At 43.6% G+C, this 27,143-nt stretch overlaps 2 protein-coding genes across 5 annotated transcripts in view; one reads left to right on the top strand and one right to left on the bottom strand.

Moving 5' to 3' along the window:
* The window catches only part of LOC110528263 (inositol polyphosphate 1-phosphatase), a 19,645-nt gene extending 2,647 nt beyond the window's left edge, over window positions 1–16,998 (top strand). Inside the window, exons 2-7 of one of the 4 annotated variants that reach the window (XM_021610177.3) lie at window positions 781–853; window positions 1,099–1,320; window positions 1,483–1,543; window positions 1,732–1,938; window positions 9,119–9,287; window positions 9,666–16,998. In XM_021610177.3, the coding sequence (XP_021465852.3) occupies window positions 1,117–1,320; window positions 1,483–1,543; window positions 1,732–1,938; window positions 9,119–9,287; window positions 9,666–10,170 (1,146 nt within the window). In that variant the 5' untranslated portion in view covers window positions 781–853; window positions 1,099–1,116 and the 3' untranslated portion in view covers window positions 10,171–16,998. The remainder of the gene's footprint in view (window positions 1–780; window positions 854–1,098; window positions 1,321–1,482; window positions 1,544–1,731; window positions 1,939–9,118; window positions 9,288–9,665) is intronic. The other 3 variants (XM_036983849.2, XM_090241522.1, XM_090241521.1) reach the window with 3 other exon arrangements.
* Window positions 11,514–27,143, bottom strand: LOC110528262 (uncharacterized). Its single transcript, XM_021610176.3, has 7 exons — window positions 26,838–27,143; window positions 24,661–26,221; window positions 21,341–21,447; window positions 20,843–20,962; window positions 20,444–20,604; window positions 19,929–20,034; window positions 11,514–15,781 (listed from the first exon to the last, which is right to left on the bottom strand). The coding sequence occupies exons 2-7, from the start codon at window positions 25,951–25,953 to the stop codon at window positions 15,460–15,462; spliced, it is 2,109 nt and encodes a 702-aa protein (XP_021465851.3). The 5' UTR covers window positions 25,954–26,221; window positions 26,838–27,143; the 3' UTR covers window positions 11,514–15,459.

The raw sequence follows: 27,143 nt of genomic DNA, 5'->3' as shown, positions 1-27,143 counted from the left end.
GTTTCTTATTTTTAATAAATAGAAAACAGTTTTTGCTTTGTCATTTATGGGGTATTGTGTGTAGATTGATGAGGGGGGAAAAACTATTTAGCCCATTTTAGAATAAGGCTGTAATGTAACAAAATGTGAAAAAAGTCAAGGGGTCTGAATACTTTCTGAATGCACTGTGGATGGACGGAAGACATTACTGAGTGACTGGCGACACAATTACAATTGAACTTATTTAGCATTTACAGTGAGTGTATTAAACATTAAGAACCCCAGAATAGCCTCAATTCGTCAGGACATGGACTACAAGGTGTTGAAAGCATCCCACAGGGATGCTGGCCCATGTTGACTCCAATGCTTCCTTCAGTTGTGTCAAGTTGGCTGGATGTCCATTGGGTGGTGGACCATTCTTGATACTCACTGGAAACTTTTGCAGTTCTTTGTGTTAGTAAACTGGTGTTCTCTGTGTTAGTGGCCTATTCTTGACTGTGCACTCTAGAAGATTGTAATCAGTTTAACTCTTGAATTGTGTGTCTCCAAACAATTTGTTAGCAGGGCCATAACCAGAGAAACACTGGCTGTACAAAAATACCCAATGGGGCAACCACACAGATGCCTCAACGTGCCCAAATGCCATAGATTGTTTTGACTTAAAGCAGTGAGGAGGAACCAGAAAGATCAGTTTTAGGTTACTGGACTTATTTGAAGTTTTTGTATGTGGATAGAGTGCTTGGCTTCATTAAACAGGTTAGGTTATTTCTTATTAAATGGGCTCATTCTTTTCCTTTGCAGCCACGTAGAGATGTCCTGGTTTCATCATTTGAGAGGCTGTAATTAGGCGTGAACCCAGAGTAGACAACCTCAGGTAATTCAGTCAATTGCTTCATTATAACCCCTACAGAGTTAATCTTTGACATCTTCAAGATCCTTTCCCCATTGAGAGGAGCTATGGCCCACTACTATGCTGTGGCAAAAAAAAAATTGTAACCCCTCAGTTCAGCCACGCTGTGGCACATGTTTTTTGTAAAACACCCTCTTCCAGAAACTCTGACCCCATATCTAAGGCCCCTCTAGCCTACACATAGGTATTTAATGTGTTAACCCTCTCAGGTCAGGTGTCAGTTAGGTATGGCTGATCTGCTGAAGCTGCTGCTGCATGTGGCAGAGAAGGCGGCCAACGTGGCCCGCGTGTGCAGGCAGGAGGCCCCTCTCTTCCAGCTGCTGGTCCAGGAGAAGACTGGGGTGGACAAGAACAAGAAGTTTGTCCAGGACTTCAAGACGCTAGCCGATGTGGTAATCCAAGAGATGATCCGCCATGATGTTGGAGCTCAGGTACAGGAACCAAAACACTTCTCATGTTATCATGATGAGGATTGTTTCATGTCTGAAATCCAGGCAACCCTCTGAAGGATTTGTGGCATATCCCTCTCTAGTATGATAAAATGTTTATGGCAACCCTAACCCCTCCCCTGGTTTTATCCTGTTTTACCTTAGTTTCCCGAAATTATTGATCATATACAAGGGGAGGAGTCTAACAAGTTTGAAAATGGACTAGGTTAGTAGAAACAGCATCCACAATTACTATTATTACTATGAAACATATACAGCTACTTGGGTAATAAGTGTTACTTACTACACAGATAGATAAGAGCAACAATTCCACTCTACCATCAAATTGTTTAATAACACTGGACTTGTCGACTACCTGTTGGCTCTGTGTGTTTGTTCATGCGTGCGTCCCAGGTGAGAGTGTGATAGTCACAGTGTGTGGGACAGAGAAGGAGACGGCCGCGTTGCTGGCCACGGTGCTGGATGGGAACCAGATGGCGGCGACTCTCCTGGCGTGTGCCATCCACCAAGACGCTTCGCTCACACTCACAGACACGGGCACAGACGACCTCCACATACCCCTCAGCCCCTCTGACCTGGGCATCTGGATTGACCCCATTGGTAATACCTGACCAGGAGTCACTATTTTAAAAACCCGATTTGTTGTCTTCGTAGATATACTTGGAATGATATTATGGATAATGTTAGAAGGGATGTGTGAGCACTGAGCAGATCCACTTATTGTGTGGTGTAAATACTACACAAATTCCAGGGCAGAGATTTGTCCTTGTGTTAGGAGTGTGTATTGCAGGCGAAGTCAGGTGCAGGAGAGCAGAGTGTAGTGAACAGGCACACTTTTTATTCCGGTCCAAAATGACAGCACAAAGTAACATAAAACGTGCCCAACACTTTGTTATTGCATTATTTAAACTAAATTGAACATGTTTCATTATTTATTTGAGGCTAAATTGATTTTGATCTATTATATTAAGTTAAAATAAGTGTTCATTCAGTATTGTTGTAATTGTCATTATTACAAAAAATAATAATAATAAATAAAATAATTATCGGTATCGGCGTTGAAAAATCATAATCGGTCGACCTCTCGTGGACACCTGCTTGTCGAACATCTCATTCCAAATTCATGGGCATTAATATGTGGGGCGGCAGGGTAGTCTAGTGGTTAGAGCGTTGGACTAGTAACCAGAAGGTTGCAAGTTCAAATCCCCGAGCTGACTAGGTACAAATCTGTCGTTCTGCCAATTCTGCCAAATCTGTTCCTAGGCCGTCATTGAAAATAAGAATTTGTTCTTAACTGACTTGCCTAGTTAAATAAAGGTTAAAAAAAGAAGAAAAAGAAAAATGTAGTTGGTCCCCTCTTTGCTTCTTCTGGGAAGGCTTGGAACTAGAGGTCGACCGATTATGATTTTTCAACGCCGATACCGATTATTGGAGGACAATAAAAGCAGATACCGATTAATTGGCTGATTTAAAAATAAAAAAAAATATTTGTAATAATGACAATTACAAAAATATTGAATGAACAATTATTTTAGCTTAATTTAGCATCAATAAAATCAATTTAGCCTCAAGTAAATAATGAAACATGTTCAACTTGGTTTAAATAATGCAAAAACAAAGTGTTGAAGAAAGTAAAAGTGCAATATGCTCCATGTAAAATATGTGCCATGTAAGAAAGCTAACGTTTCAGTTCCTTGCTCAGAACATGAGAACATATGAAAGCTGGTGGTTTCTTTTAACATGAGTCTTCAATATTCCCAGGTAAGAAGTTTTAGGTTGTAGTTATTATAGGAAATATACAGTGCCTTGCGAAAGTATTCGGCCCCCTTGAACTTTGCGACCTTTTGCCACTTTTGCCAGGCTTCAAACATAAAGATATAAAACTGTATTTTTTTGTGAAGAATCAACAACAAGTGGGACACAATCATGAAGTGGAACGACATTTATAGGATATTTCAAACTTTTTTAACAAATCAAAAACTGAAAAATTGGGCGTGCAAAATTATTCAGCCCCCTTAAGTTAATACTTTGTAGCGCCACCTTTTGCTGCGATTATAGCTGTAAGTCGCTTGGGGTATGTCTCTATCAGTTTTGCACATCGAGAGACTGAATTATTTTCCCATTCCTCCTTGCAAAACAGCTCGAGCTCAGTGAGGTTGGATGGAGAGCATTTGTGAACAGCAGTTTTCAGTTCTTTCCACAGATTCTCGATTGGATTCAGGTCTGGACTTTGACTTGGCCATTCTAACACCTGGATATGTTTATTTTTGAACCATTCCATTGTAGATTTTGCTTTATGTTTTGGATCATTGTCTTGTTGGAAGACAAATCTCCATCCCAGTCTCAGGTCTTTTGCAGACTCCATCAGGTTTTCTTCCAGAATGGTCCTGTATTTGGCTCCATCCATCTTCCCATCAATTTTAACCATCTTCCCTGTCCCTGCTGAAGAAAAGCAGGCCCAAACCATGACGCTGCCACCACCATGTTTGACAGTGGGGATGGTGTGTTCAATGTGATGAGCTGTGTTGCTTTTACGCCAAACATAACGTTTTGCATTGTTGCCAAAAAGTTCAATTTTGGTTTCATCTGACCAGAGCACCTTCTTCCACATGTTTGGTGTGTCTCCCAGGTGGCTTGTGGCAAACTTTAAACAACACTTTTTATGGATATCTTTAAGAAATGGCTTTCTTCTTGCCACTCTTCCATAAAGGCCAGATTTGTGCAATATACGACTGATTGTTGTCCTATGGACAGAGTCTCCCACCTCAGCTGTAAATCTCTGCAGTTAATCCAGAGTGATCATGGGCCTCTTGGCTGCATCTCTGATCAGTCTTCTCCTTGTATGAGCTGAAAGTTTAGAGGGACAGCCAGGTCTTGGTAGATTTGCAGTGGTCTGATACTCCTTCAATTTCAATATTATCGCTTGTACAGTGCTCCTTGGGATGTTTAAAGCTTGGGAAATCTTTTTGTATCCAAATCCGGCTTTAAACTTCTTCACAACAGTATCTCGGACCTGCCTGGTGTGTTTCTTGTTCTTCATGATGCTCTCTGCGCTTTTAACGGACCTCTGAGACTATCACAGTGCAGGTGCATTTATACGGAGACTTGATTACACACAGGTGGATTGTATTTATCATCATTAGTCATTTAGGTCAACATTGGATCATTCAGAGATCCTCACTGAACTTCTGGAGAGAGTTTGCTGCACTGAAAGTAAAGGGGCTGAATAATTTTGCACGCCCAATTTTTCAGTTTTTGATTTGTTAAAAAAGTTTGAAAAAAATCTACAATGGAATGGTTCAAAAATAAACATATCCAGGTGTTAGAATGGCCAAGTCAAAGTCCAGACCTGAATCCAATCGAGAATCTGTGGAAAGAACTGAAAACTGCTGTTCACAAATGCTCTCCATCCAACCTCACTGAGCTCGAGCTGTTTTGCAAGGAGGAATGGGAAAATAATTCAGTCTCTCGATGTGCAAAACTGATAGAGACATACCCCAAGCGACTTACAGCTATAATCGCAGCAAAAGGTGGCGCTACAAAGTATTAACTTAAGGGGGCTGAATAATTTTGCACGCCCAATTTTTCAGTTTTTGATTTGTTAAAAAAGTTTGAAATATCCAATAAATGTCGTTCCACTTCATGATTGTGTCCCACTTGTTGTTGATTCTTCACAAAAAAATACAGTATATCTTTGTTTGAAGCTTGAAATGTGGCAAAAGGTCGCAAAGTTCAAGGGGGCCGAATACTTTCGCAAGGCACTGTAGGACTATTTCTCTCTATACCATTTGTATTTCATTAACCTTTGACTATTGAATGTTCTTATAGGCACTTTAGTATTGCCAGTGTAACAGTATTGCTTCCGTCCCTCTCCTCGCTCCTCCCTGGGCCCGAACCAGCAACACAACAATTAACGCGCGCTAACTCGCTAGCCATTTCACTTCGGTTATCTCGGGAGTTGATAGGCTTGAAGTCATAAACAGCGCAATGCTTGACGCACAACGCCTGCTTCTGCCTACCACCGCTCAGTCAGATACTTGTATGCTCAGACAGATTATATGCAACGCAGGACACGCTAGATAATATCTAGTAATATCATCAACCATGTGTAGTTAACTAGTGATTATGATTGATTGTTTTTTATAAGATAAGTTTAATGCTAGCTAGCAACTTACCTTGGCTTACTGCATTCGCATAACAGGCAGCCTCCTTGTGGAGTGCAACGAGAAACAGGCAGGTCGTTATTGCGTTGGACTAGTTAAGGGTTGCAAGATTGGATCCCCCGAGCTGACAAGGTGAAAATCTGTCGTTCTGCCCCTTAACTGACTTGCCTAGTTAAATAAAGATTAAGTAAAAGGTGTAAAAAAAAAAAAATAATATAAAAAAAATCGTCCATTACGATTAATCGGTCGACCTCTAGTTGGAACATTGCTTCGGGGACTTGCTTCCATTCATCCACAAGAGCATTACTGAGGTCGGGCACTGATTTTGTGCGATTAAGCCTGACGGACAGTCGGCGTTCCAACTAATCTCAATGGAGTTGAGGTCAGGGCTCTGTGTATGCCAGTCAAGTTCTTCCACACCGATCTCGATTAACCAGATGGCCAGATGGTGAAGTGTGATTCATCACTCCAGAGAACGCGTTTCCATTGTTCCAGTGTCCATTGGCGGCGAGCTTTACACCCCTCCAGCCAATGCTTGGCATTGCGCATGGTGATCTTAGGCTTGTGTGCGGCTGCACGGCCATGGAAATCCATTTCATGAAGCTCCCGACGAACAGTTATTGTGCTGACGTTGCTCCCAGAGGCAGTTTGGAACTGTGTAGTGAGTGTTGCAACCGAGGACAGATGATTTGTACGCGCTTCAGCACGCGGCTGTCCCGTTCTTTGAACTTGTGTGGTCTACCACTTCGCAGCTGAGCCGTTGTTGCTCCTAGACGTGTCCACTTCACAATAACAGCACTTACAGTTGACCGGGGAAGCTCTAGCAGGGCAGAAATTTAAGGAACTTGTTGGAAAGGTGGCATCCTAGGTGCATGGGATGCAAACTGCTGAGGGCCCAAAAAGGTGACAAATTGTTTGTTTGCACTGAAACATGCAAAACAATCCCTGCTAGGGGGAACTGCAGGTTAACTAATTAAACAACAAATAATATGATCTACATGATCAGTCTCTGTGTGTAAAATAAAGTGGTTAATGTGAACCTAACTCACAGCTAAAAATGTAAAGAAAGCAATCCAATGTTATTTGTTGCCTAGATTTGACTGCAAATTACACTCATCTTGAGAAAAAAACAATACACTAATATTGCAGTTAGTCATGATAGCCTTCATAATAGAACGCTTGTGACCACACACATTAATATTGTACTTGGGAGAAAAAACCCCATCTATAAGTAGAAATTAAATTAAACAAATGGGCATTCTATTTTTTTCTCTATTATCACCACTATAGACATTGATTAAATGCACAAGAGGCTACATGTGTGCAAAAATAACATTCACTGAGAAAAAAAGTTTCATCTCCCTCACTCACACAGGTATTACTGTCAAGTTCAACACAACAAAAGCAATATATTTGGGCTACACTGCACAGTATTACATTGTACAGTTTCTGCCTGTGGACATCTGTTCTACAATGTGCCAGCAAAAGTGAGAAAGAGGGAAAGTGTGTGGTGTTCCTTTCACCTCTATAGTGGCATCCAGTTTAAGCCAGGCCCAGCTCCAGCTACACTTGATCCCTGAATCCACTTGTTTAACAAGCAACGCCTCATTTTCACCTAATTCTGAAAATTAACCACATACTGTAGAGTGAAAACATTAGTTAACAGATAGTGAGTGGTTAGTTAGTTAACATTTCACAAAGGATCTAGTAAGCAACTAAACCGTTATAGCTTGAGGAATGCAAGGAGTCATATACCAGTTAATTAAACCTCTTGGAACTCTAGGGGCAGTATTTTTGGAAAAAAAACATTCCCGTTTTAAATGGGATATTTTGTCAGGAAAAGATGCTAGAATATGCATATAATTGACAGCTTTCGATAGAAAACACTCTAACGTTTCCAAAACTGTAAAGATATTGTCTGTGAGTATATCAGAACTGCCCCAGGTTTTGAAAGCGCTGCGTTACAATGACTTCCCAAATGGCTGTGAATGTCCCATCAACGAGCTTACGCTTTCTGCGTATTCCCCAAGGTGTCTACAGCATTGTGACGTAGTTTTACGCATTTCTGTTGAAGAATAGCTGTATGGGGGCACATTGCGTAAGTGGTCACATGGTGGCTCCGAGAGAGATTCTCGCGTAAAGTACAGAGGTAGCCATTACTCCAATCGGTCCTAGAGAAAAAGGAATTGTCCCGACAGATATATTATCGAATAGATATTAGAAAAACACCTTGAGGAAGGATTCTAAACAACGTTTGCCATGTTTCTATCGGATATTATGGAGCTAATTTGGAAAAAAATTAGGCGTTGTGGTGACCGCAATTTCCGGGCGATTTCTCAGCCACGGAGCTGTTTCGCCGACAAAAATAATATTTTGGGAAAAAATGAACTTTGGCTATCTACCTGGGAGTCTCGTGAGTGAAAACATCCGACGTTCATCCAAGGTAAATGATTTAATTTGATTGCTTTTCTGATTTCCGTGACAAGGTTGCCTGTTGCTAGCAAGGCATAATGCTATGCTAGGCTATTATAAACTTACACAAATGCTTGTCTAGCGTTGGCTGTAAAGCATATTTTGAAAATCTGAGATGACAGGGTGATTAACAAAAGGCTAAGCTGTGTCTCAATATATTTCATTTGTGATTTTCATGAATAGGAATATTTTCTAGGGACATTTATGTCCGCTGCGTTATGCTAATTAGTTTCAGGCGATGATTACGGTCCCGCATGCGGGTTTGGGAGTCGCTAGAGGTTTTAATACTATAGTGAATTGGTTATATATATATTAAAAAAAAAAAAAAATTGAACTAGGCAAGTCAGTTAAGCCAGTTATTTACAATGAGCCTAGGACCAGTGGGTTAACTGCCTTGTTCAGGGGTAGAACGACATATTTCTACCTTGTCAGCTCAGGGATTCAATCTAGCATCCTTTAGGTTACTGGCCCAACGCTCTAACCACTAGGCTACCCGCTGCCCCAAGGTTACTAATGTTAGCTCATCTGATGTTGTAATGTTAGCTGTCTGACTTTATTAGCAAGTTCATTTTCACACCATAAACTCAAATTATTTTATCAGATAAGTTGGCTAATGTTGCTCAACATTTCTCTGGCTAGCTAACAGAGAATTTGATCCAGCTAGCAAGATACTTAACAATGCTTGTTCCACCACTTTCTCCCGTACCTCAAACTTTCCAACTGTTAGTAGTTCTTCGGTTACAGCTCATGAAGTACGCTTCATCACCTTCTCACCCGTCTCCATGGTCAGGCTTCTCACCTAAAGTTACCTATTTCTTACGGTTCAGGGGACTCGCTGCTCTGACTGGCAAGCTGCCTTTCCAGAGTGCGCGCTGATGCTGTAACTAGCACATTGTCTCTTCTTCCTTCAGTTGCGTGCTGCTCTGCATTCTGTTTGCTATGTGGACCATTGGCTGAGCCTTAGATACAGCCAGAATTGCTCCAAACGCGCATCACTCGTTCGTTTACAGCCAGTGGGGATCCAACCCCCACTCCTCTTAGTTTGCAACCCCGTACACCTATCACCGAATCCACTCATTTGAATGGATGTCCACATACTTTTGTATATATAGTGTGTTGTTTCTATGTGTTTGGTTTTCGTTCAGATGCCACTAGCCAGTACATTGAGGGTCGTGAGGAGGTGGTGGAGGAGGGCTGTCTCTGTCCTTCAGGTCTGCAGTGTGCCCTGGTCCTGATTGGGGTATACCTCCGCGCCACTGGGGAACCAATCATAGGGGTCATAAACCAGCCCTTCAACCACAAAGACCCAACAGGGTGAGACTCTTACTTTTCTATTATTTATCTATTTTCTTTCTCTCTGAATTGTTGGGAAGGGCTTGTATTTAAGCATTTCACTGTTAGTCTACAAAGCATGTGACAAAAACAATTGGATTTGACTCTAGAACCAGAACGGCAATCATTTTGACACCAGGGTTAGGGTCAATGCTTTAATTTAAGTTGTTGATTAAATTACCAATTTCTTTCAAGTTAAGTATTGGAAAAGGTATTTTCATTTGCAATTACTATTTTCAATCCACTTACTGAATTTAAATAGCGTTAACACAGAAATAACATACTTAGTAATGCTCAGACCTCACCATCTAAGCTTCCTTTAATGACATATGGTTGATGTGATGTGCATATTTGTTGCAGCTGGAAGGGGAAGCATTTCTGGGGTGTGTCATGTGGGAGTGTCAAAGCCTGCTCGGTGCTTCGACCTAAAGAAAGACCTGCGGAGTGTCCAGGACTATCGGTGGTGCTGAGCTCCAGTGAGAAGCAGGCAGTGAAGGAGGCCTTGGCCCCTCTGTGTGGGCCTGACAGGCTGATGTATGCATCGGGGGCCGGATACAAGATCCTGTGTGTGATCCTGGGCCTAGCTGACATTTACGTCCTCTCTGAAGGCAGCACCTTCAAGTGGGACTCCTGCGGCCCCCATGCCCTGCTCCTTGCACTGGGTGGGGGGATGCTGGACCTTAAAGAGTGCCTCCGCTTCGGCCACTGTGAGGGGGGGCACCATGACCAGGGGGAACTGACCTACCACCAATCCCACTCAGAGAGCCCTGGGGCAGACCGCTGGGCCAACCAGGGTGGCCTGGTGGCCTACCTAGACTGTCAAATGCTTCATAGGGTTATTGGGGAACTGAAAGGCAAGTTTTAAAGGAAGAGGCATTGATTATGGTGAAGGGCACAAGTAGCAGTATCATTGCTTATAGGGACATGCTGCTTAATATGTCAATTTTTGGAGGAGTTGTGTTTTTAAAAAATCTATGCTGTCAGTTATTTTGTAAAAGCTAGATGTAAATATATAGTAAGGAATGTAAAATGGTTAAACTATCTACAGTAGCTGGTATGTTAAAGGTGTTTCGTAAAGGATTAAGCTGCCTCTAACTTCTACAGTTACTGGTTTTCTCATTGATAGGAAGTGTGTTGGTGGCAAACAAATCTAACTTCAGGAAAGACCTGGGTGCTGTTTAAGTAAAACTTATTCCAAAGCAAGAGAATCAGAATCGAGAGACTGGTATGAATGGGAACAAGCATGGTTCAGGGAACAGTAGCACACACTGCGTAGCTGAAACATGCTTTTTGTCTCAGTGGCACATGGCTATAACCCTGCTTTTGATTGGTTAAGGATCTCTGTTGGACTTACCTGAATATTACTTGATGGCCTAGTTGAAGTTGTGGTATAGTGGGACAGGGAGACATAGTAAATATCCCAAGTGTCCCCCCTTGACAGAAGCACTAATGGTGTGTTAGAGGCGAGAGCGGAGAGCGGAGAGGACTCAAACTGGCTTCTGGGAATCTGCAGCGGCCCAGAAAAGGCCTTTTATGGAAAAGAGGTGCATTTTAGACTTTCCATAGCTCTAGCTGTATGACTTAGGATAAATCAGAGCAGAGGATGGAAAAACACGAGGTGCAGCAATCAACAATGAAACGGGGGCTAGTGTTAATTTACTGTAAATGAAGGATTAAACCCCTTTAAGGAAAGGAGGGGAACTGTCACACAGCCAGGTTAGTGGATCTATGGAGATGTAGCAGAATTCAGGGGTATTTAAACCTAGTCAGGTACTCCATTTATAGAATAAAAATAGTGACAGGATTAGGTTTTTTTCAACATAAGTCCACCTGTCCTGTACCAAGGGGGTGGTGTGGAGATTCATTTTTTATTATTTTCCACAACTATCACTTGCACACCCAAGAATCTATTGGGATGTGGTCCAAAGTGGTTGTCATTACTAAATATGGCTGTCTATGGTCTTCCACCAGAAAAGCATGACAACCACTCAGGTCTGTGTTGTGGACCACTTGTGTATAAAGACTGGTTTGATCTACTGTATGTTTAAAATTTGTGTATTGTAAAACGCCATTTCATGAGTGTGCTCCAGAAGTGCCATTAGCAGGTCCCCTGGTTTCTGCTCCATTGGAATTATCCAGCATTCTCCTGTCTTGTGAGTCAGAATTTGAAGACGGAATTCAATCTACAACACAATGAAAGTCCATTCATCCATCTGAAATCAACTTTACTATGAAATCCAGACAAAAAGAAAATCAACACTGATGTTTCACAATTGTAATAAACTCTTGCCAGCAAACTCACTTTCCTACCCCAAAAAATGAAAAAAATGCAAGTGCCCCGCACATTTAACCCTGATTGTCAGATTTTTTTGCAATATTTGTTTTTGCATATAATGTTTAAAAATATCTCAAGAACAAATTAGAATCTGCGATATTGGCTCTTCTTCCACATTGGGAGCCCTTAGTTGACTTGCCGCTTTAGACTGCTACTTAAGCCATACATTCTCAAGTCAACTAGGGTATCTAACAATCTGACAGTATTGACAATTCAGACTAAAACAGGTTAAATTAAACCTCTAATACCTCCATAAAAAAATAAAAAGCAAGTGGACAATTGCACTGAAAACATTTCACTTCAAGGAGAACAAATAAACATGCGCAACAAGGGACCTAGGCCCTTTAAATCAAAGCTACAACCCATCTCCCAACATCCACAGAATAACACAAATCAAAAAGGTAAAATGGAACCGATACCTGGGCAGGGCACATATTCATAAAGCGTCTTAGAGTAGGAGTACTAATCTAGGATCAATTTAGCCTTTTTGATCCTAATGAATAAGATTACATGGAAAGGCCTGAACCTAGATCAACGCTGCTACTCTGGGGTTATCGATAAATATGGAATCAGACCTATTAACGTTTGAATGTTTTATCTCCTTCACTGGAACCTAGCTAGACCCGTGGCTTATAAAATGAATTAGATGATCAACTTTCACCACATTTATTTCCAATACTGTATCTCCACAGGAAAAACACAATGATTTGCCATAATGAGTACAGGCAGATTGTTAGAGATCTGAATACTATCCCTCTTCAATCTGGAGCATACTGACTAATGAGATCTGAATACTATCCCTCTTCAATCTGGAGCATACTGACTAATGAGATCTGAATACTATCCCTCTTCAATCTGGAGCATACTGACTAATGAGATCTGAATACTATCCCTCTTCAATCTGGAGCATACTGACTAATGAGATCTGAATACTATCCCTCTTCAATCTGGAGCATACTGACTAATGAGATCTGAATACTATCCCTCTTCAATCTGGAGCATACTGACTAATGAGATCTGAATACTATCCCTCTTCAATCTGGAGCATACTGACTAATGAGATCTGAATACTATCCCTCTTCAATCTGGAGCATACTGACTAATGAGATCTGAATACTATCCCTCTTCAATCTGGAGCATACTGACTAATGAGATCTGAATACTATCCCTCTTCAATCTGGAGCATACTGACTAATGAGATCTGAATACTATCCCTCTTCAATCTGGAGCATACTGACTAATGAGATCTGAATACTATCCCTCTTCAATCTGGAGCATACTGACTAATGAGATCTGAATACTATCCCTCTTCAATCTGGAGCATACTGACTAATGAGATCTGAATACTATCCCTCTTCAATCTGGAGCATACTGACTAATGAGAAAGGGGCAAAAGAGGGCAGTGGTAGCTTTTTTTAAAAATAAAAAGTGGTGGTAGGACTGTTAGTCTTGATATTCAGCTCCCCCGTCATTCAACCAACCTTTAAACTGTTGGTAAGTATCTGCCAAAGACTAATCTCTGATAACAATATTGTGCACTGCTAGTCATTGTGTTCTCAATGGAAGTTCAGTCACCTCCAATCTTAAAGGGTATCAAGATGCAATTCGGGGTGGATTGCATCTTGACATTCTCTTGAGCCACAGGAACAACACGATGCCTTCTAGACAGGTCCCCTGGTTTCTGCTCCATTGGAATTATCCAGCATTCACATGTCTTGTGAGAGTCGGAACTTGAAGATGGAATTTAATCCACATAACTCACAAAACAAACATTGTCCATTCATACATCTGAAATCCATTCATCCATCCATCTGAAATCAACTTTACTACAAAATCAACTGAACACTGATGTTTCACACCAATACTTAGCGACTGCAAGCAGTAAATAGCCTAGGTCCTTGACTCACAATATAACCGTCTGGATTTGATTATGAACCTGCTAACCTCTGATGCCTCAAAGTCATTCTAAGTGGGCTTCAATGTGTTGAGAGACAGATTAAACATACAGTATTCACTGTAGCTAGACGGAGTTGATACACTACATGGCCAAGAGTATGTGGATGCCTTTTCAAATTAATGGATTCAGCAATTTCAGCCACACCTGTTGCTGAGGGGTGTATAAAATCGAGCACATAGCCATTGGCAGTGGAATGGCTCATACTACAGAGCTAAGTGACTTTCAACAAGGCACCATCATATGATGCCACCTTTCCAACAAGTCAGTTTGTCAAATTTCTACCCTGCTAGAGCTGCCCCGGTCAACTGTAAATGCTGTGATTGAGAAGTGGAAACATCTAGGAGCAACAACAGTTCAGCCGCAAAGTGGTAGGCCACACAAGCTCACAGAATGGGACTGCTGAGTGTTGAAGCGCGTAGCATCATGGTTGCAACACTCACTACCAAGTTCCAAACTACCTCCGGAAGCAACGTCAATCACGCTTCATCATCTGCCAGGAGAACGCTACCTACCCGAATGCATAGTGCCAACTGTAAAGGTGGAGAAGGAATAATGGTTCGAGGTTCTTTTTCATGTTTCAGGCTAGGCCCCTCAGTTCCAGTAAAGGGAAATCTAACGCTTCAGCATACAAGGCCATTCTAGACGATTCTATGCTTCCAACTTTGTGGCAAAAGTTTATGGAAGGCCCTTTTCTTTTCCAGCATGACAATACCCCCGTGCACAAAACAAGGCCCATACAGAAATGGTTTGTCGAGATCGGTGTGGAAGAACTTGACTGGCCTGCACAGAGCCCCGACCTCAACTCCATACAACATCTTGGGATGAATAGGAACGCCGACTGCGAGCCAGCCTAATCGGCCAACATCAGTGCTCGACCTAACTAATGCTCGTGGCTGAATGGAAGCAAGTCCCCGCAGCAATGTTCCAACATCTAGTGAAAGAGTGGAGGCTGTTATAACAGCAAAGGGGGACCAACTCCATATTAGTGCCAATGATTTTTGAATAAGATGTTCAACGAGCAGTGTATCCATGTTTGGCAGGGAGAATACTTGCACTCTAATTCAGGTGCAAAAGCATTCCCCACAAACCTACTTCCCAATATAAATTAGTGACAAACTTTCACTCTAACTTCATTCAAAGCAATAAAAATGGCAGAAAAGCAGTTGCTCAAATGATAACCTAACAATTGATCAAAGAAGGCAACAGGTGGAAGGAAGGATGTGTACAAGCAGTAACAGGCAGAGGAGCCCTCTCTCTGGACAGTCTTCTCACAGGATTCAGCTTGAGCAGTTAAATTCAGAAATGAATCAATTCTGATTGGCTTCTTCTAGCCATGTCCCTCTCAAACACAAATGCACAGAGACCTGAAGCAATATTACATTACCATATCCCCAAAAATGTACCACAAAAGTCTCAAGGACTAAAAGAGTCCAATGGCATGTAATTGTGTATGCAGAATTGTGCAGGAAAGTAAGACCTAAGGAAATGTGTTTGCATTATAAGCAATAGGCTTGTGATTTCAGTGGCATGGCTACAGCTGTTTCATCAAAGAAGAAAACAAATGAGAGTGGGAGAAGCAGAAATACTGCCACCTCCTTACCCCAAATATACTTAAACGGAGTTAGTTTCTTCTTCTTGTACATGGTCCAGTCTCATCTCTGGCTTGGGACCTATGTGTTGTCAGTCATTGATTCGGGTGGTAGCCCCGACCAGTGTGAATCTTCCTGAGCTCGAGTGATCCTTCGACTCATGTACAGTAAGGGGAGGTCCGGGCTCGCTGACAGACAAGCAAGAAGACAGATATGGCCATGTGTAGAGTGTCCCTGTGTTGCTATGATGACGTATCACAACAATGGCCACTCTCACCTCTGGAAGGGCTTGCGGACCTTCTTCTTCCTGCGGGGAGGAGGTTTGCCTCCGCTCTCAGCCCACGTATCGCTGGGTTCTGGCCGGGGCCCCCCAGGAGGCATGAAGAAGCCAGTCTGAGGTGGAGGAGGGGAAAAAGGTCCACTAGGTCCCAGTCCAGCACCAGAGTGGTGATGGGGGGGCGGTCCTGAGGGAAAGAAACCCCCGTTGGCAGCCATATCAGGGGGAGGTCCCCCCTGGAAGATGCGGTTGAAAAAGTCCTGCAGGTCAGCAGGGTTGGTCGGGCCTGGAGGAGGGTGCTCTGGGCCTGGAGGTGTCCTGGAGATCATGAAAGGAGAGTTACATTAATTTAAAAAAAACAAAAAAACATTCAACAGGTGACTCCAGGAAAATCAAGAAAAAGGAGCACTCGGTGTCTGAGTTTTATTCACGGGAGAAACAAAAAACCATCAGAGCCTTGGATAGCCTTTCATTCATTTCTTTTTTCGCAAAGCTAACTAAAAAGCAGCATTCCCCAAGAGAGGATGGCTTTCACTTCAGCAGTAATATATTCATGAACTTCTTTGAGGAAAAGATCATGATCATTATAAAGCAAATTACGGACTCCTCTTTAAATCTGCGTATTCCTCCAAAGCTCAGTTGTCCTGAGTCTGCACAACTCTGCCAAGACCTAGGATCAAGAGAGACACTCAAGTGTTTTAGTACTATATCTCTTGACACAATGATGAAAATAATCATGGACTCTAAACCTTCAAGCTGCATACCGGACCCTACTCCAACTACTGAAAGAGCTGCTTCCTGTGCTTGGCCCTCCTATGTTGAACATAATTGTTACGTTCCCCAGTTTATGTGTTGTAGTTTGTGTATTTGCATGTGTTTTATTTCAGGAAATTGCCCGCGGGCCTGAAATCCCTCAAGCAGCTGATTGGTCGACTCCAGGGCTAATTGGAGAGCTGACCCCGCCCCCTCGTCAAGACACAGCTGTCTCCAATTACCCATTCGTTCTGAAGCTATATAAAAGCCAGTGTTCTGTTCAGGAGAGAGATTTTGGAGGTAGGGATTGCTGAGAGAGTTTTTTGATAGCTATTTTTTTTTTTCTGGGAGGTCATTGCAGAGATTTTGCTAGATAATTCATTCATAGTTCATTGCTGGGAAGTTGGTATGTTCTGTGAGTTTGTTGCTCAGGTAGAGCTTAGTTGATGTCCTTTGTTTCTTAGTTTGTTTGTAAAATTGTTTAATATTCTGTTTCATTTGTTCCCAGGGGGAAAGGGGAAGGCACCTTGGGAGTGTTTAGGCAAGAGGCCCGCGGGCATACGTAGTATATTCACTGTCTAGGCACACTAGGTAAGACCTGGGCGGACCACCCCCTGTATTTTGGTTAGAGCACCAGGTGGTGCTAAATTAGGTAAGTAGTGGGTAGGCAGGTAAGATAGGAGAGGGGGGGGGGCTTTGAGATTTACTTTCTTTGCTTTGGTTCCGTCCAGCCCCTTTTCCCTATATTACCGTGTAAAGGAATAAAGTCCTTGTAAACGGTACCACATTCTGCCTGTTGTCATCCTTACTCGCACCTACAGTCCATACCTTTTTCGCTTCACGGAGAGTTTAGTTGTAGCAGGGTGTTGCGTTCCCTCTTCATAGATGCGTGCGTAACAATAATAAACGGCTCTCTATCCACCGGATGTGTACCAAAATCACTAAAAGTGCCAGTAATAAAGCCTCTCTTGAAAAAGCCAAACTTTGACCCAGAAAATATAAAAAAAACGAATCGGCCTATATCAAATCTTCCATTCCTCTCAATTAAAAAAAAAAAAAGCTGTTGCGCCTCAACTCACTGCCTTCCTGAAGACAAACAATGTATACGAAAGTCTGGTTTTAGACCCCATCATAGCACTGAGACTGCACTTGTGAAGGTGGTAAATGACCTTTTAATGGCGTCAGACCGAGGCTCTGCATCCGTCCAATCAGAACTTTTCTTTTTTTTTTTTTGAATTTTACCCCTTTTTTCTCCCCAAATTCGTGGTATCCAATTGTGTAGTAGCTACTATCTTGTCTCATCGCTACAACTCCCGTACGGGCTCGGGAGAGACGAAGGTTGAAAGTCATGCGTCCTCCGATACACAACCAACCAAGCCGCTGCTTCTTTAACACAGCGCACATCCAACCCGGAAGCCAGCCGCACCAATGCGCCGGAGGAAACACCGTGCACCTGGCCACCTTGGCTAGCGTACACTGCGCCCAGCCCGCCACAGGAGTCGCTGGTGCGCGATGAGACAAGGACACCCCTACCGACCAAGCCCTCCCTAACCCGGGCGACGCTAGGCCAATTGTGCGTCGCCCCACGGACCTCCCGGTCGCGGCCGGTTACGACAGAGCCTGGGCGCGAACCCAGGACTCTGCTGGCGCTGCAGTACAGCGCCCTTAACCACTGCGCCACCCGGGAGGCAAAATCAGAACCTTTCTGTCCAAAGATGATGCAGAAAAATAAATGAATCCATGCTTTTGTTACTTCTAGGTTAGACTACCGCAATGCTCTACTTTCCGGATACCCGGATAAAGCACCAAATAAACTTCAGTTAGTGCCAAATACAGCTGCTAGAATCCTGACTAGAAACAAAAAATTTGATCATATTACTCCAGTGCTAGCCTCCCTACACTGGCTTCCTGTTAAGGCAAGGGCTGATGTCAAGGTTTTACTGCTAACATACTAAGCATTACATGGGCTTGCTCCTACCTATCTTTCCAATTTGGTCCTGCCGTACATACCTACACGTACGCTACGGTCACAAGAAGCAGGCCTCCTAATTGTCCCTAGAATTTCTAAACAAACAGCTGGAGGCAGGGCTTTCTCCTCTAGAGCTCCATTTTTATGGAATGGTCTGCCTACCCATGTGAGAGACGCAGACTCGATCTCAACCTTTAAGTCTTTACTGAAGACTCATCTCTTCCATGCCGGTGCTCTTCCATGCCGTCCTTAGGAGGGGTGCGTCACTTGAGTGGGTTGAGTCACTGACGTGATCTTCCTGTCTGGGTTGGCACCCCCCTTGGGTTGTGCCGTGGCGGAGATCTTTGTGGGCTATACTCGGCCTTGTCTCAGGATGGTAAGTTGGTGGTTGAAGATATCCCTCTAGTGGTGTGGGGGCTGTGCTTTGGCAAAGTGGGTGGGGTTATATCCTTCCTGTTTGGCCCTGTCCGGGGGTATCATTGGATGGGGCCACAGTGTCTCCTGACCCCTCCTGTCTCAGCCTCCAGTATTTATGCTGCAGTAGTTTGTGTCGGGGGGCTAGGGTTAGTTTGTTATATCTGGAGTACTTCTCCTGTCTTATCCGGTGTCCTGTGTGAATTTATGTATGCTCTCTCTAATTCTCTCTCGGAGGAGGAGGACCTGAGCCCTAGGACCATGCCTCAGGACTACCTGGCATGATGACTCCTTGCTGTCCCCAGTCCACCTGGCCGTGCTGCTGCTCCAGTTTCAACTGTTCTGCCTGCGGCTATGGAACCCTGACCTGTTCACCGGACGTGCTACCTGTCCCAGACCTGCTGTTTTCAACTCTCTAGAGACAGCAGGAGCGGTAGAGATACTCCTAATGATCGGCTATGAAAAGCCAACTGACATTTACTCCTGAGGTGCTGACTTGCTGCACCCTCAACAACTACTGTGATTATTATTATTTGACCATGCTGGTAATTTATGAACATTTTAACATCTTGGCCATGTTGTGTTATAATCTCCACCCGGCACAGCCAGAAGAGGACTGGCCACCCCTCATAGCCTGGTTCCTCTCTAGGTATATATCAATAAATTTGATTGGTTACATTCATTCTATTTCCATCTAGCCCACTAGGGTTGGGCAACCGGGGGCACGTGGGCCAAATGGCCTTGGATCAATCCCACCCCCCCCAAAAAATTAACTCAGTCTCATGTGGGTACGCAGACCCGCGAGCAACTGCGGCCTCTCATAATGAGTTCAGATTTTTTGTGGCCCCACCCCCATCCCTGATCTAGCTTATAGTTAACCCTGATGCAAGTCACATTGAGATTGTTGCCTCTTTTGCCTTGGCCAAGAGGAGGCATCATTCACAAGCATCAGAGATGCTTAATAATCTGGAGCTCCAAAACTAATCTCTGTCCATAAATATGTAACTCTTTCACATGCAGGAGAACCTGCACTGACCAGAGCGTAATTGTATTTCAGAGAACAATCTAATTTAGGCCTCTGTGGTCTTTTAGACGGTTGGTTACATAACACCTAGGTTGTATCCCAATAATCTCTCCTTTCTCACGAAATATGCACTTGTTCCCTTCCCTTCATAAATTTGAAAGGATATGACTGGTATATATGGAAACTCCCTCTAGCCCATGCAGACACCAATACAATCATTTTACATTAGTGTGGATTAGTTTACGATTGCAAACTTCAGGAGGAAAATTAGATTGGAACGCAACCCTCAGTGCCCTGGGACCTACCTGTGGCGCTGCGTGGAGTTGCTGTTGTTCTTGGATCCGAAGGAGATGTGGTAGGGAACGCGGTGTGTGTCTGGGGAGATTCCTATCCTCTGGCAGCCGGCCCACTCTGAAAGGTGGGAGCGGAAAAGGTGACAAATTAATCAATGTGACAGTACTGAAGCAAGCGGCAAGGAGAAATAGTCAGTCTGACTGACTAGGTATCTTAACATTATTTAGCAGTTTAGAATTCAATTTAGTTGTAGAGCTCTTGAGCCTGTCAGTTGGCTTGTTAAGAGTGCTTTTAGTTTACAGATGAAACAGAAACATTAAGTCAATACACAGTATTGCATTAGCACAGATGAGAGCCTAACTATCCATGTGGGTGTCATTACACAGCTTGTCAAAGCAATGGGCTTGTTCGACAGTGGCGATTGCAGACTGACTGATCTACAAATCACAGCGCAGCATAAATAACTTGTACCCACAATGCATTACAGTTTTGATGCTCTCAAAAACTGTCATTGTCAAGCCAGTACCTGTGATGTCGTAGACCTTGCCATCCATGCAGGCAAAGTATGTGATGCGTAGGCCCAGCATGCTGGACTCAGCCCACAGGTCTCCCTCCTCGGCGCTGTGGCGTCTGTTACACTCTGCACAGAACCGAGCCTCCGCAGGCTCCCGGTCCATCTCAAACCTCCTGCACACACAGGGAGGAGTCAGGGCCTGAGCTTTTTGTATGTAACTAATTATTTTGTAAGCAGCAAAATGTACAAATACAATTTTAGTGATTGGGAGTAGTCAGGATAGGTAAATTATATTACTATTCCAATCCCTCACTTTCACAATAGTCTGGTTATAAAAGTATGATACAGATATTATTAATAGATTATTAATAGATTCAAATATTACAGATATTAATTCTGTCAGTGACGTACCTGTGCTTGCCCTCACACTTGGTGCACATCATAGTGTTCATAGCTTCCTTCAGGTCATCCTGCAGTTTGGTGAGGAACTCATTCATCGACTTGGAGAGTTCCGTCTTCGCCATGCGCTTCCTGAGGGAGGAGCAGGGAAACAAAAGTCAAAGCCATATCAACTACACCAAACATCCCACCGGCCTTCAGTGCAGTCATTTGATCACGGTTTATTGCATTTTAATTAAGTAATAGTCCAGTTTGTGTGCCTTCTACTCATCACGTATTCTCTCCATGTGTCTGGGTTACTGAGGAACTAAACTAAACATCCCACAGGCCTTTAAATTGACTATAACATGCTAAGGACCACAGTTAAGGAATGCTTCTCCATATGTAATCCTATTGTGAGAGGCCTGAGTTCTAACTTCAGATGTTTTTGTTAAAGGTGAAGTCATGTGATCATAGTTTCTTGCATTTCATATAAGTACTGGTCCAGTAGCTTGTGCGTCTTCAACTCACAGCTCGTATTCCCTCCGTGTTTCTGGGTTACTGACGATGTCCCATGCAGCCCTCAGCACCTTAAAGGCCTCCCCAGCACGTGGGTGCTTGTTCTTGTCTGGATGGACCTGAAAAATGAAATACAAACAGAAGGGTACAGCAGAAAACATAATGGAAGAGAGAGAAAAACTAAGGAAGAGACTACTTCTAGTCATTTTCTGATTACATTTTATATTGTGGATTAGAGGTCGACCGATTATGATTTTTTAACGCCGATACCAATTATTGGAGGACCAAAAAAGCCAATACCGATTAATCTGACAATTTCTTAAATGTATTTATTTGTAATAATGACAATTACAACAATACTGAATGAACACTTATTTTAACTTAATATATTACATCAAAATCAATGTAGCCTCAAATAAATAATGAAACATGTTCAATTGGTTTAAATAATGCAAAAAAAAAGTGTTGGAGAAGAAAGTAAAAGTGCAATATGTGCCATGTAAGAAAGCTAACGTTTAAGTTCCTTGCTCAGAACACGAGAAGATATGAAAGCTGGTGGTTCCTTTTAACATGAGTCTTCAATATTCCCAGGTAAGAAGTTTTAGGTTGTAGCTATTATAGGAATTATCGGACTATTTCTCTCTATACCATTTGTATTTCATTAACCTTTGACTATTGGATGTTCTTATAGGCACTTTAGTATTGCCAGCGTAACAGTATAGCTTCCGTCCCTCTCCTCGCCCCTACCTTGGCTCAAACCAGGAACACATCGACAACAGCCACCCTCGAAGCATCGCTACCCATCGCTCCACAAAAGCCGCAGCCCTCGCAAAGCAAGGTTAACAACTACTTCAAGGTCTCAGAGCGAGTTACATCACCGATTGAAATGTGATTAGTGCGCACCCCACTAACTAGCTAGCCATTTCACATCGGTTACACCAGCCTAATCTCGGGAGTTGATAGGCTTGAAGTCATAAATAGCTCAATGCTTGAAGCACAGGGAAGAGCTGCTGGCAAACGCACGAAAGTGCTGTTTGAATGAATGCTTACGAGCCTGCTGCTGCCTACCACCGCTCAGTCAGACTGCTCTATCAAATCATAGATTTAATTATAACATAACACACAGAAATATGAGCCTTATGTCATTAACATGGTCAAATCCAGAAACTATCATTTCGAAAACAAAAGGTTTATTCTTTCAGTGAAATACGGAACCGTTCCATATTTTATCTAAAGGGTGGCATCCATAAAACTAAATATTCCTGTTACATTGAAGGTTGTGCAATGTTATGTCATAATTACGTAAAATTCTGGCAAATTAGTTCGCAACGAGCCAGGCGGCCCAAACTGCTGCATATAGCCTGACTGTTGCACAGAACGCAAGAGAAGTGACACAATTTCCCTAGTTAAAAGAAATTCATGTTAGCAGGGAATATTAACTAAATATGCAGGTTGAAAAATCTATACTTGTGTATTGATTTTAAGAAAGGCGTTGATGTTTATGATTAGGTACACATTGATACAACGACAGTGCTTTTTTCGCGAATGTCCTTGTTAAATAACCGTTTGGTGAAGTAGGCTATGATTCAATGATAAATCAACAGGCACCACATCGATTATATGCAACGCAGGACAAGCTAGATAAACTAGTAATATCATCAACCATGTGTAGTTAACTAGTGATTATGTTAAGATTGATTGTTTTTTATAAGATAAGTTTAACACTAGCTAGCACCTTACCTTGGCTCCTTGCTGCACTTGCATAACAGGTATAATCAGCAGGTATAATCCCTGTTCACCCACGACTGTGTGGCCACGCACGCCTCCAACTCAATCATCAAGTTTGCGGACGACACAACAGTGGTAGGCTTGATTACCAACAACGACGAGACGGCCTACAGGGAGGAGGTGAGGGCCCTCGGAGTGTGGTGTCAGGAAAATAACCTCACACTCAACGTCAACAAAACTAAGGAGATGATTGTGGACTTCAGGAAACAGCAGAGGGAACACCCCCCCTATCCACATCGATGGAACAGTAGTGGAGAGGGTAGTAAGTTTTAAGTTCCTCGGCGTACACATCACAGACAAACTGAATTGGTCCACCCACACAGACAGCATCGTGAAGAAGGCGCAGCAGCGCCTCTTCAACCTCAGGAGGCTGAAGAGAATTCGGCTTGTCACCAATAGCACTCACAAACTTCTACAGATGCACAATCGAGAGCATCCTGTCGGGCTGTATCACCGCCTGGTACGGCAACTGCTCCGCCCACAACCGTAAGGCTCTCCAGAGGGTAGTGAGGTCTGCACAACGCATCACCGGGGGCAAACTACCTGCCATCCAGGACACCTACACCACCCGATGTCACAGGAAGGCCATAAAGATCATCAAGGACAACAACCACCCGAGCCACTGCCTGTTCACCCCGCTATCATCCAGAAGGCGAGGTCAGTACAGGTGCATCAAAGCTGGGACCGAGAGACTGAAAAACAGCTTCTATCTCAAGGCCATCAGACTGTTAAACAGCCACCACTAACATTGAGTGGCTGCTGCCAACACACTAACTCAACTCCAGCCACTTTAATAATGGGAATTGATGTAAAATATATCACTAGCCACTGTAAACTATGCTACCTAATATAATGTTTACATAACCTACATTATTCATCTCATATGTATACGTATATACTGTACTCTATATCATCTACTGCATCTTTATGTAATACATGTATCACTAGCCACTTTAACTATGCCACTTTGTTTACATACTCATCTCATATGTATATACTGTACTCAATACCATCTACTGTATCTTGCCTATGCCGCTCTGTACCATCACTCATTCATATATCTTTATGTACATATTCTTTATCCCCTTACACTTGTGTCTATAAGGTAGTAGTTTTGGAATTGTTAGCTAGATTACTTGTTGGTTATTACTGCATTGTCGGAACTAGAAGCACAAGCATTTCGCTACACTCGCATTAACATCTGCTAACCATGTGTATGTGACAAATAAAATTTGATTTGATTTAATCAGCCTGCCACGCAGTCTCCTCGTGGAGTGCAATGTAATCGGCCATGATCGGTGTCCAGAAATACAGATTACCGATTGTTATTAAACTTGAAACGGACCCTAATTAATCGGCCATTCCAATTAATCGGTCAACCTCTATTGTGGATATAAAAAAAAGATGCATGCAGCCATGCACAGCCAAGTGCAAAACTGCACTTGACTATAACCGCTACACTCTTCCTTTAATGAATTCCACACATTTTTATACACATGTATTCAAAAGATGTAATGCACATCTCATTGCACCCGTAAACTCACCTGGACAGCCAGCTGTCTGTAGGCCCTCTTTAGGTCAGCTTCAGTGGCGTGGGCCTCCACCCCCAGCACTGTAAAAGGGTCCAGCTCCTCCTCAGGGACTTGAGCCAGCGCCAGCAGTCTCTCCAGCTCCTTCCCAGGTTGGTATCTGCCTGCTCCACCAGGAGAATCTGGGGTCAAGGGGGGCACCTGGGTGGCTCTCCTCCTGAACCAGCTGCTGACCCTCTCCACCAGCGAAGCCACCCTCCTCCATACCTTGGAGTCCTGCATGGCAATCCACCACCGCTGGGCCCTCTCCCCGCCCAGCCGGACCAGCGTTAACCGGGCCCACTGGAACCCCAGCAGTACCACGGCACAGAGGAGGCCGAAGCAAGTTAGGGAGGCCTTCCGGACCCATTTCACCAACCGAACACTCTTATCCACCAGGACCGCGCCGGCGCACCTCGCCCTCTCCAGCAAGCGTTGGGCATCTGCCTTCATCCCCGGTACGTCAGTGACCCTGTTGAGCATCTGTGAGCCCAGGTCGTAGAGGGCCACCCCTCCGACCTCCACGGCCACTCCGCATCGGTGGGTCATGGTGACAATGACCTCCACCACCATGTGGATGCAGGAGATGCACCAGGGGCTGAGCGACTCCGACAGCAGCTCCCTGAAGGCCAAGGCCAGCTGGGTGCCCGTCCGCCGCCGGCCCCGGCCCTGTTGATGGTGGTGGTTGCGCCTCCGGGTCTGCTTGTGCCTACCGCCACCCGACGACAGGGAACCTTTAGGGAGGTAGGAGGACGAGGATGACGATGTAGCCTGAGTGTTTTGCTCCGAGGCTGCCCCCCCCCCTCCGCTGTTCCGGGACCGGCCTCTCCTCCCTCCGGCCCCTGAGTTCCTCCAGCCTGACTCCCCGTTTAGGCTTGGCTCCTTCCCTCCGCTCTCCTCTTCATCTCCACCCTCTGTCTCCTCATTTCCTTCTCTCTCCAAATACACCACCCCCTCCTGTCTTAGAGAGACCTCATTGTCCTCTGCAATCCCACAATCCTCTGCTTCTACATCTTCCGAGTCCTCCTGGTTGACTGGGGATTGGATATCCTGAGGGGTAACTTTGATATAGTCAGTCATCTCCTTATTGGGAACTTGTTGTTGAGTTTCCTCCTCATCTCCTCTGACTTCCCACTGGTCGGGCATGGCGGTTGAAGATGGGAGGTGAGGAACACCTGAGAGCAGCTCTTCAGGACTCTCCTCAGTTGCCTCTACAGTCCACGTCTCTCCCTTCATCTCCACCTCCCTCTCAGCCACCTCTTTCTCCATCTTCCTCCCAGTCTCTTGATTAAAGTTCCAAAAAAGTATCCAATGTCATGTCAGGTGGGGTCCTTGATCCATTCTCACTGACCGCACCTTCTCCGACACCACACCTCAGCAAGGCCAAAGAGTCAGACAAGGACAGCTGAATAATACTGCAATGGCAGGCATCATTGTCCTAGGTACCCTACCCAATGCAGACATTGAATCAAGGATCAATCGTTACAATCCTTGGACCCGACTGGCCTCATCTTGTATCTGGTTCTTTGGTTCTTGCCTGTGGAGAGACAGCAAGTTTAAACATTAGCCTACCTGTAACACGTTCACTTTCCCAAGCACCAGAACTAGGGGTCTAATCTAAAGTATACCGAAAAGTGAAATCAAACGGGATGTGGAGATTCTGCATTAATCGTTGTTGTTGTCAAAGTTCTAACATGTTATTGGCAATAATGTCATATTTGATGACCACAATATCCACTAAACGAGTTGATCCGCAGCGCCGACATTTTGAAAAGATAAACCAAACTCTTTAGCTAGCCATCTAGTTATCAGCAGTTGCACTAGCTAGCTATCTAGAAATGCAATTAATTTATTCTACAAGAAATGACTGGGAAGGGATATCAGAGGATAGTTGGGGCAATGTTAGGTTCGAGCTAATAAGTCATGTCGTCACCGTCGCGAACAAAATGACCAACTGTCTCGAGACGAATAGCTAGCTGTCTCGTAGCTAAAACGCTAACTAGCTTACAACATTAGTTTGCTCGTATATAGTTATCTAGCTAATGTAATTTTAATAATATTAACGGTGGATTGTTGACAATGTTATTTTAGCTATTTGACTGCTAACACTGACTGGAATAACATTGGGAAAGATGACCACCAACGCAACTCACCTTTCTCTTCCGTAAAAGGGGAAGGCAAGATTAGATGATACAATGTAGGCTAGCTTGAGCCCTGTAACGTTAGCGTCGCTCCTATAAAATGATCAAATGTGGCAAACTGATCAATTCTTCTCGTAGAAAAAACATTTAGTTATTGAATTGTGAATACAAACTATTATTATCCTGTATTAGTAGAGTGTGTCCTTTCTCCTAATTCAAATATTCGTTTTTTCTTATTATGTTCTTGGCTAACGCTGTCCTTGTTGTTTGTCTTACTATTTTGCACTTCCGAGGGAAACAAACCACAACCTCATTTCC

This window comes from Oncorhynchus mykiss, chromosome 7, assembly GCF_057628025.1.
Source record: "Oncorhynchus mykiss isolate SJ-2025 chromosome 7, ASM5762802v1, whole genome shotgun sequence".
Taxonomy (NCBI): Eukaryota; Metazoa; Chordata; class Actinopteri; order Salmoniformes; family Salmonidae; genus Oncorhynchus; species Oncorhynchus mykiss.
This window is presented reverse-complemented; position numbering and strand designations above follow the sequence as displayed.

What these genes read in the sequence shown, in the direction of transcription:
- LOC110528262 (XM_021610176.3), bottom strand. Translation starts at nt 25,953, where the DNA reads ATGGAGAAAGAGGTGGCTGAGAGGGAGGTGGAGATGAAGGGAGAGACG. An exon ending in CAAGGTCTACGACATCACAG is followed by an intron (nt 20,035 to 20,443) that starts GTACTGGCTTGA and finishes CCCACCTTTCAG; the next exon opens with AGTGGGCCGGCTGCCAGAGG. An exon ending in AACTCCACGCAGCGCCACAG is followed by an intron (nt 15,782 to 19,928) that starts GTAGGTCCCAGG and finishes CATGATCTCCAG; the next exon opens with GACACCTCCAGGCCCAGAGC.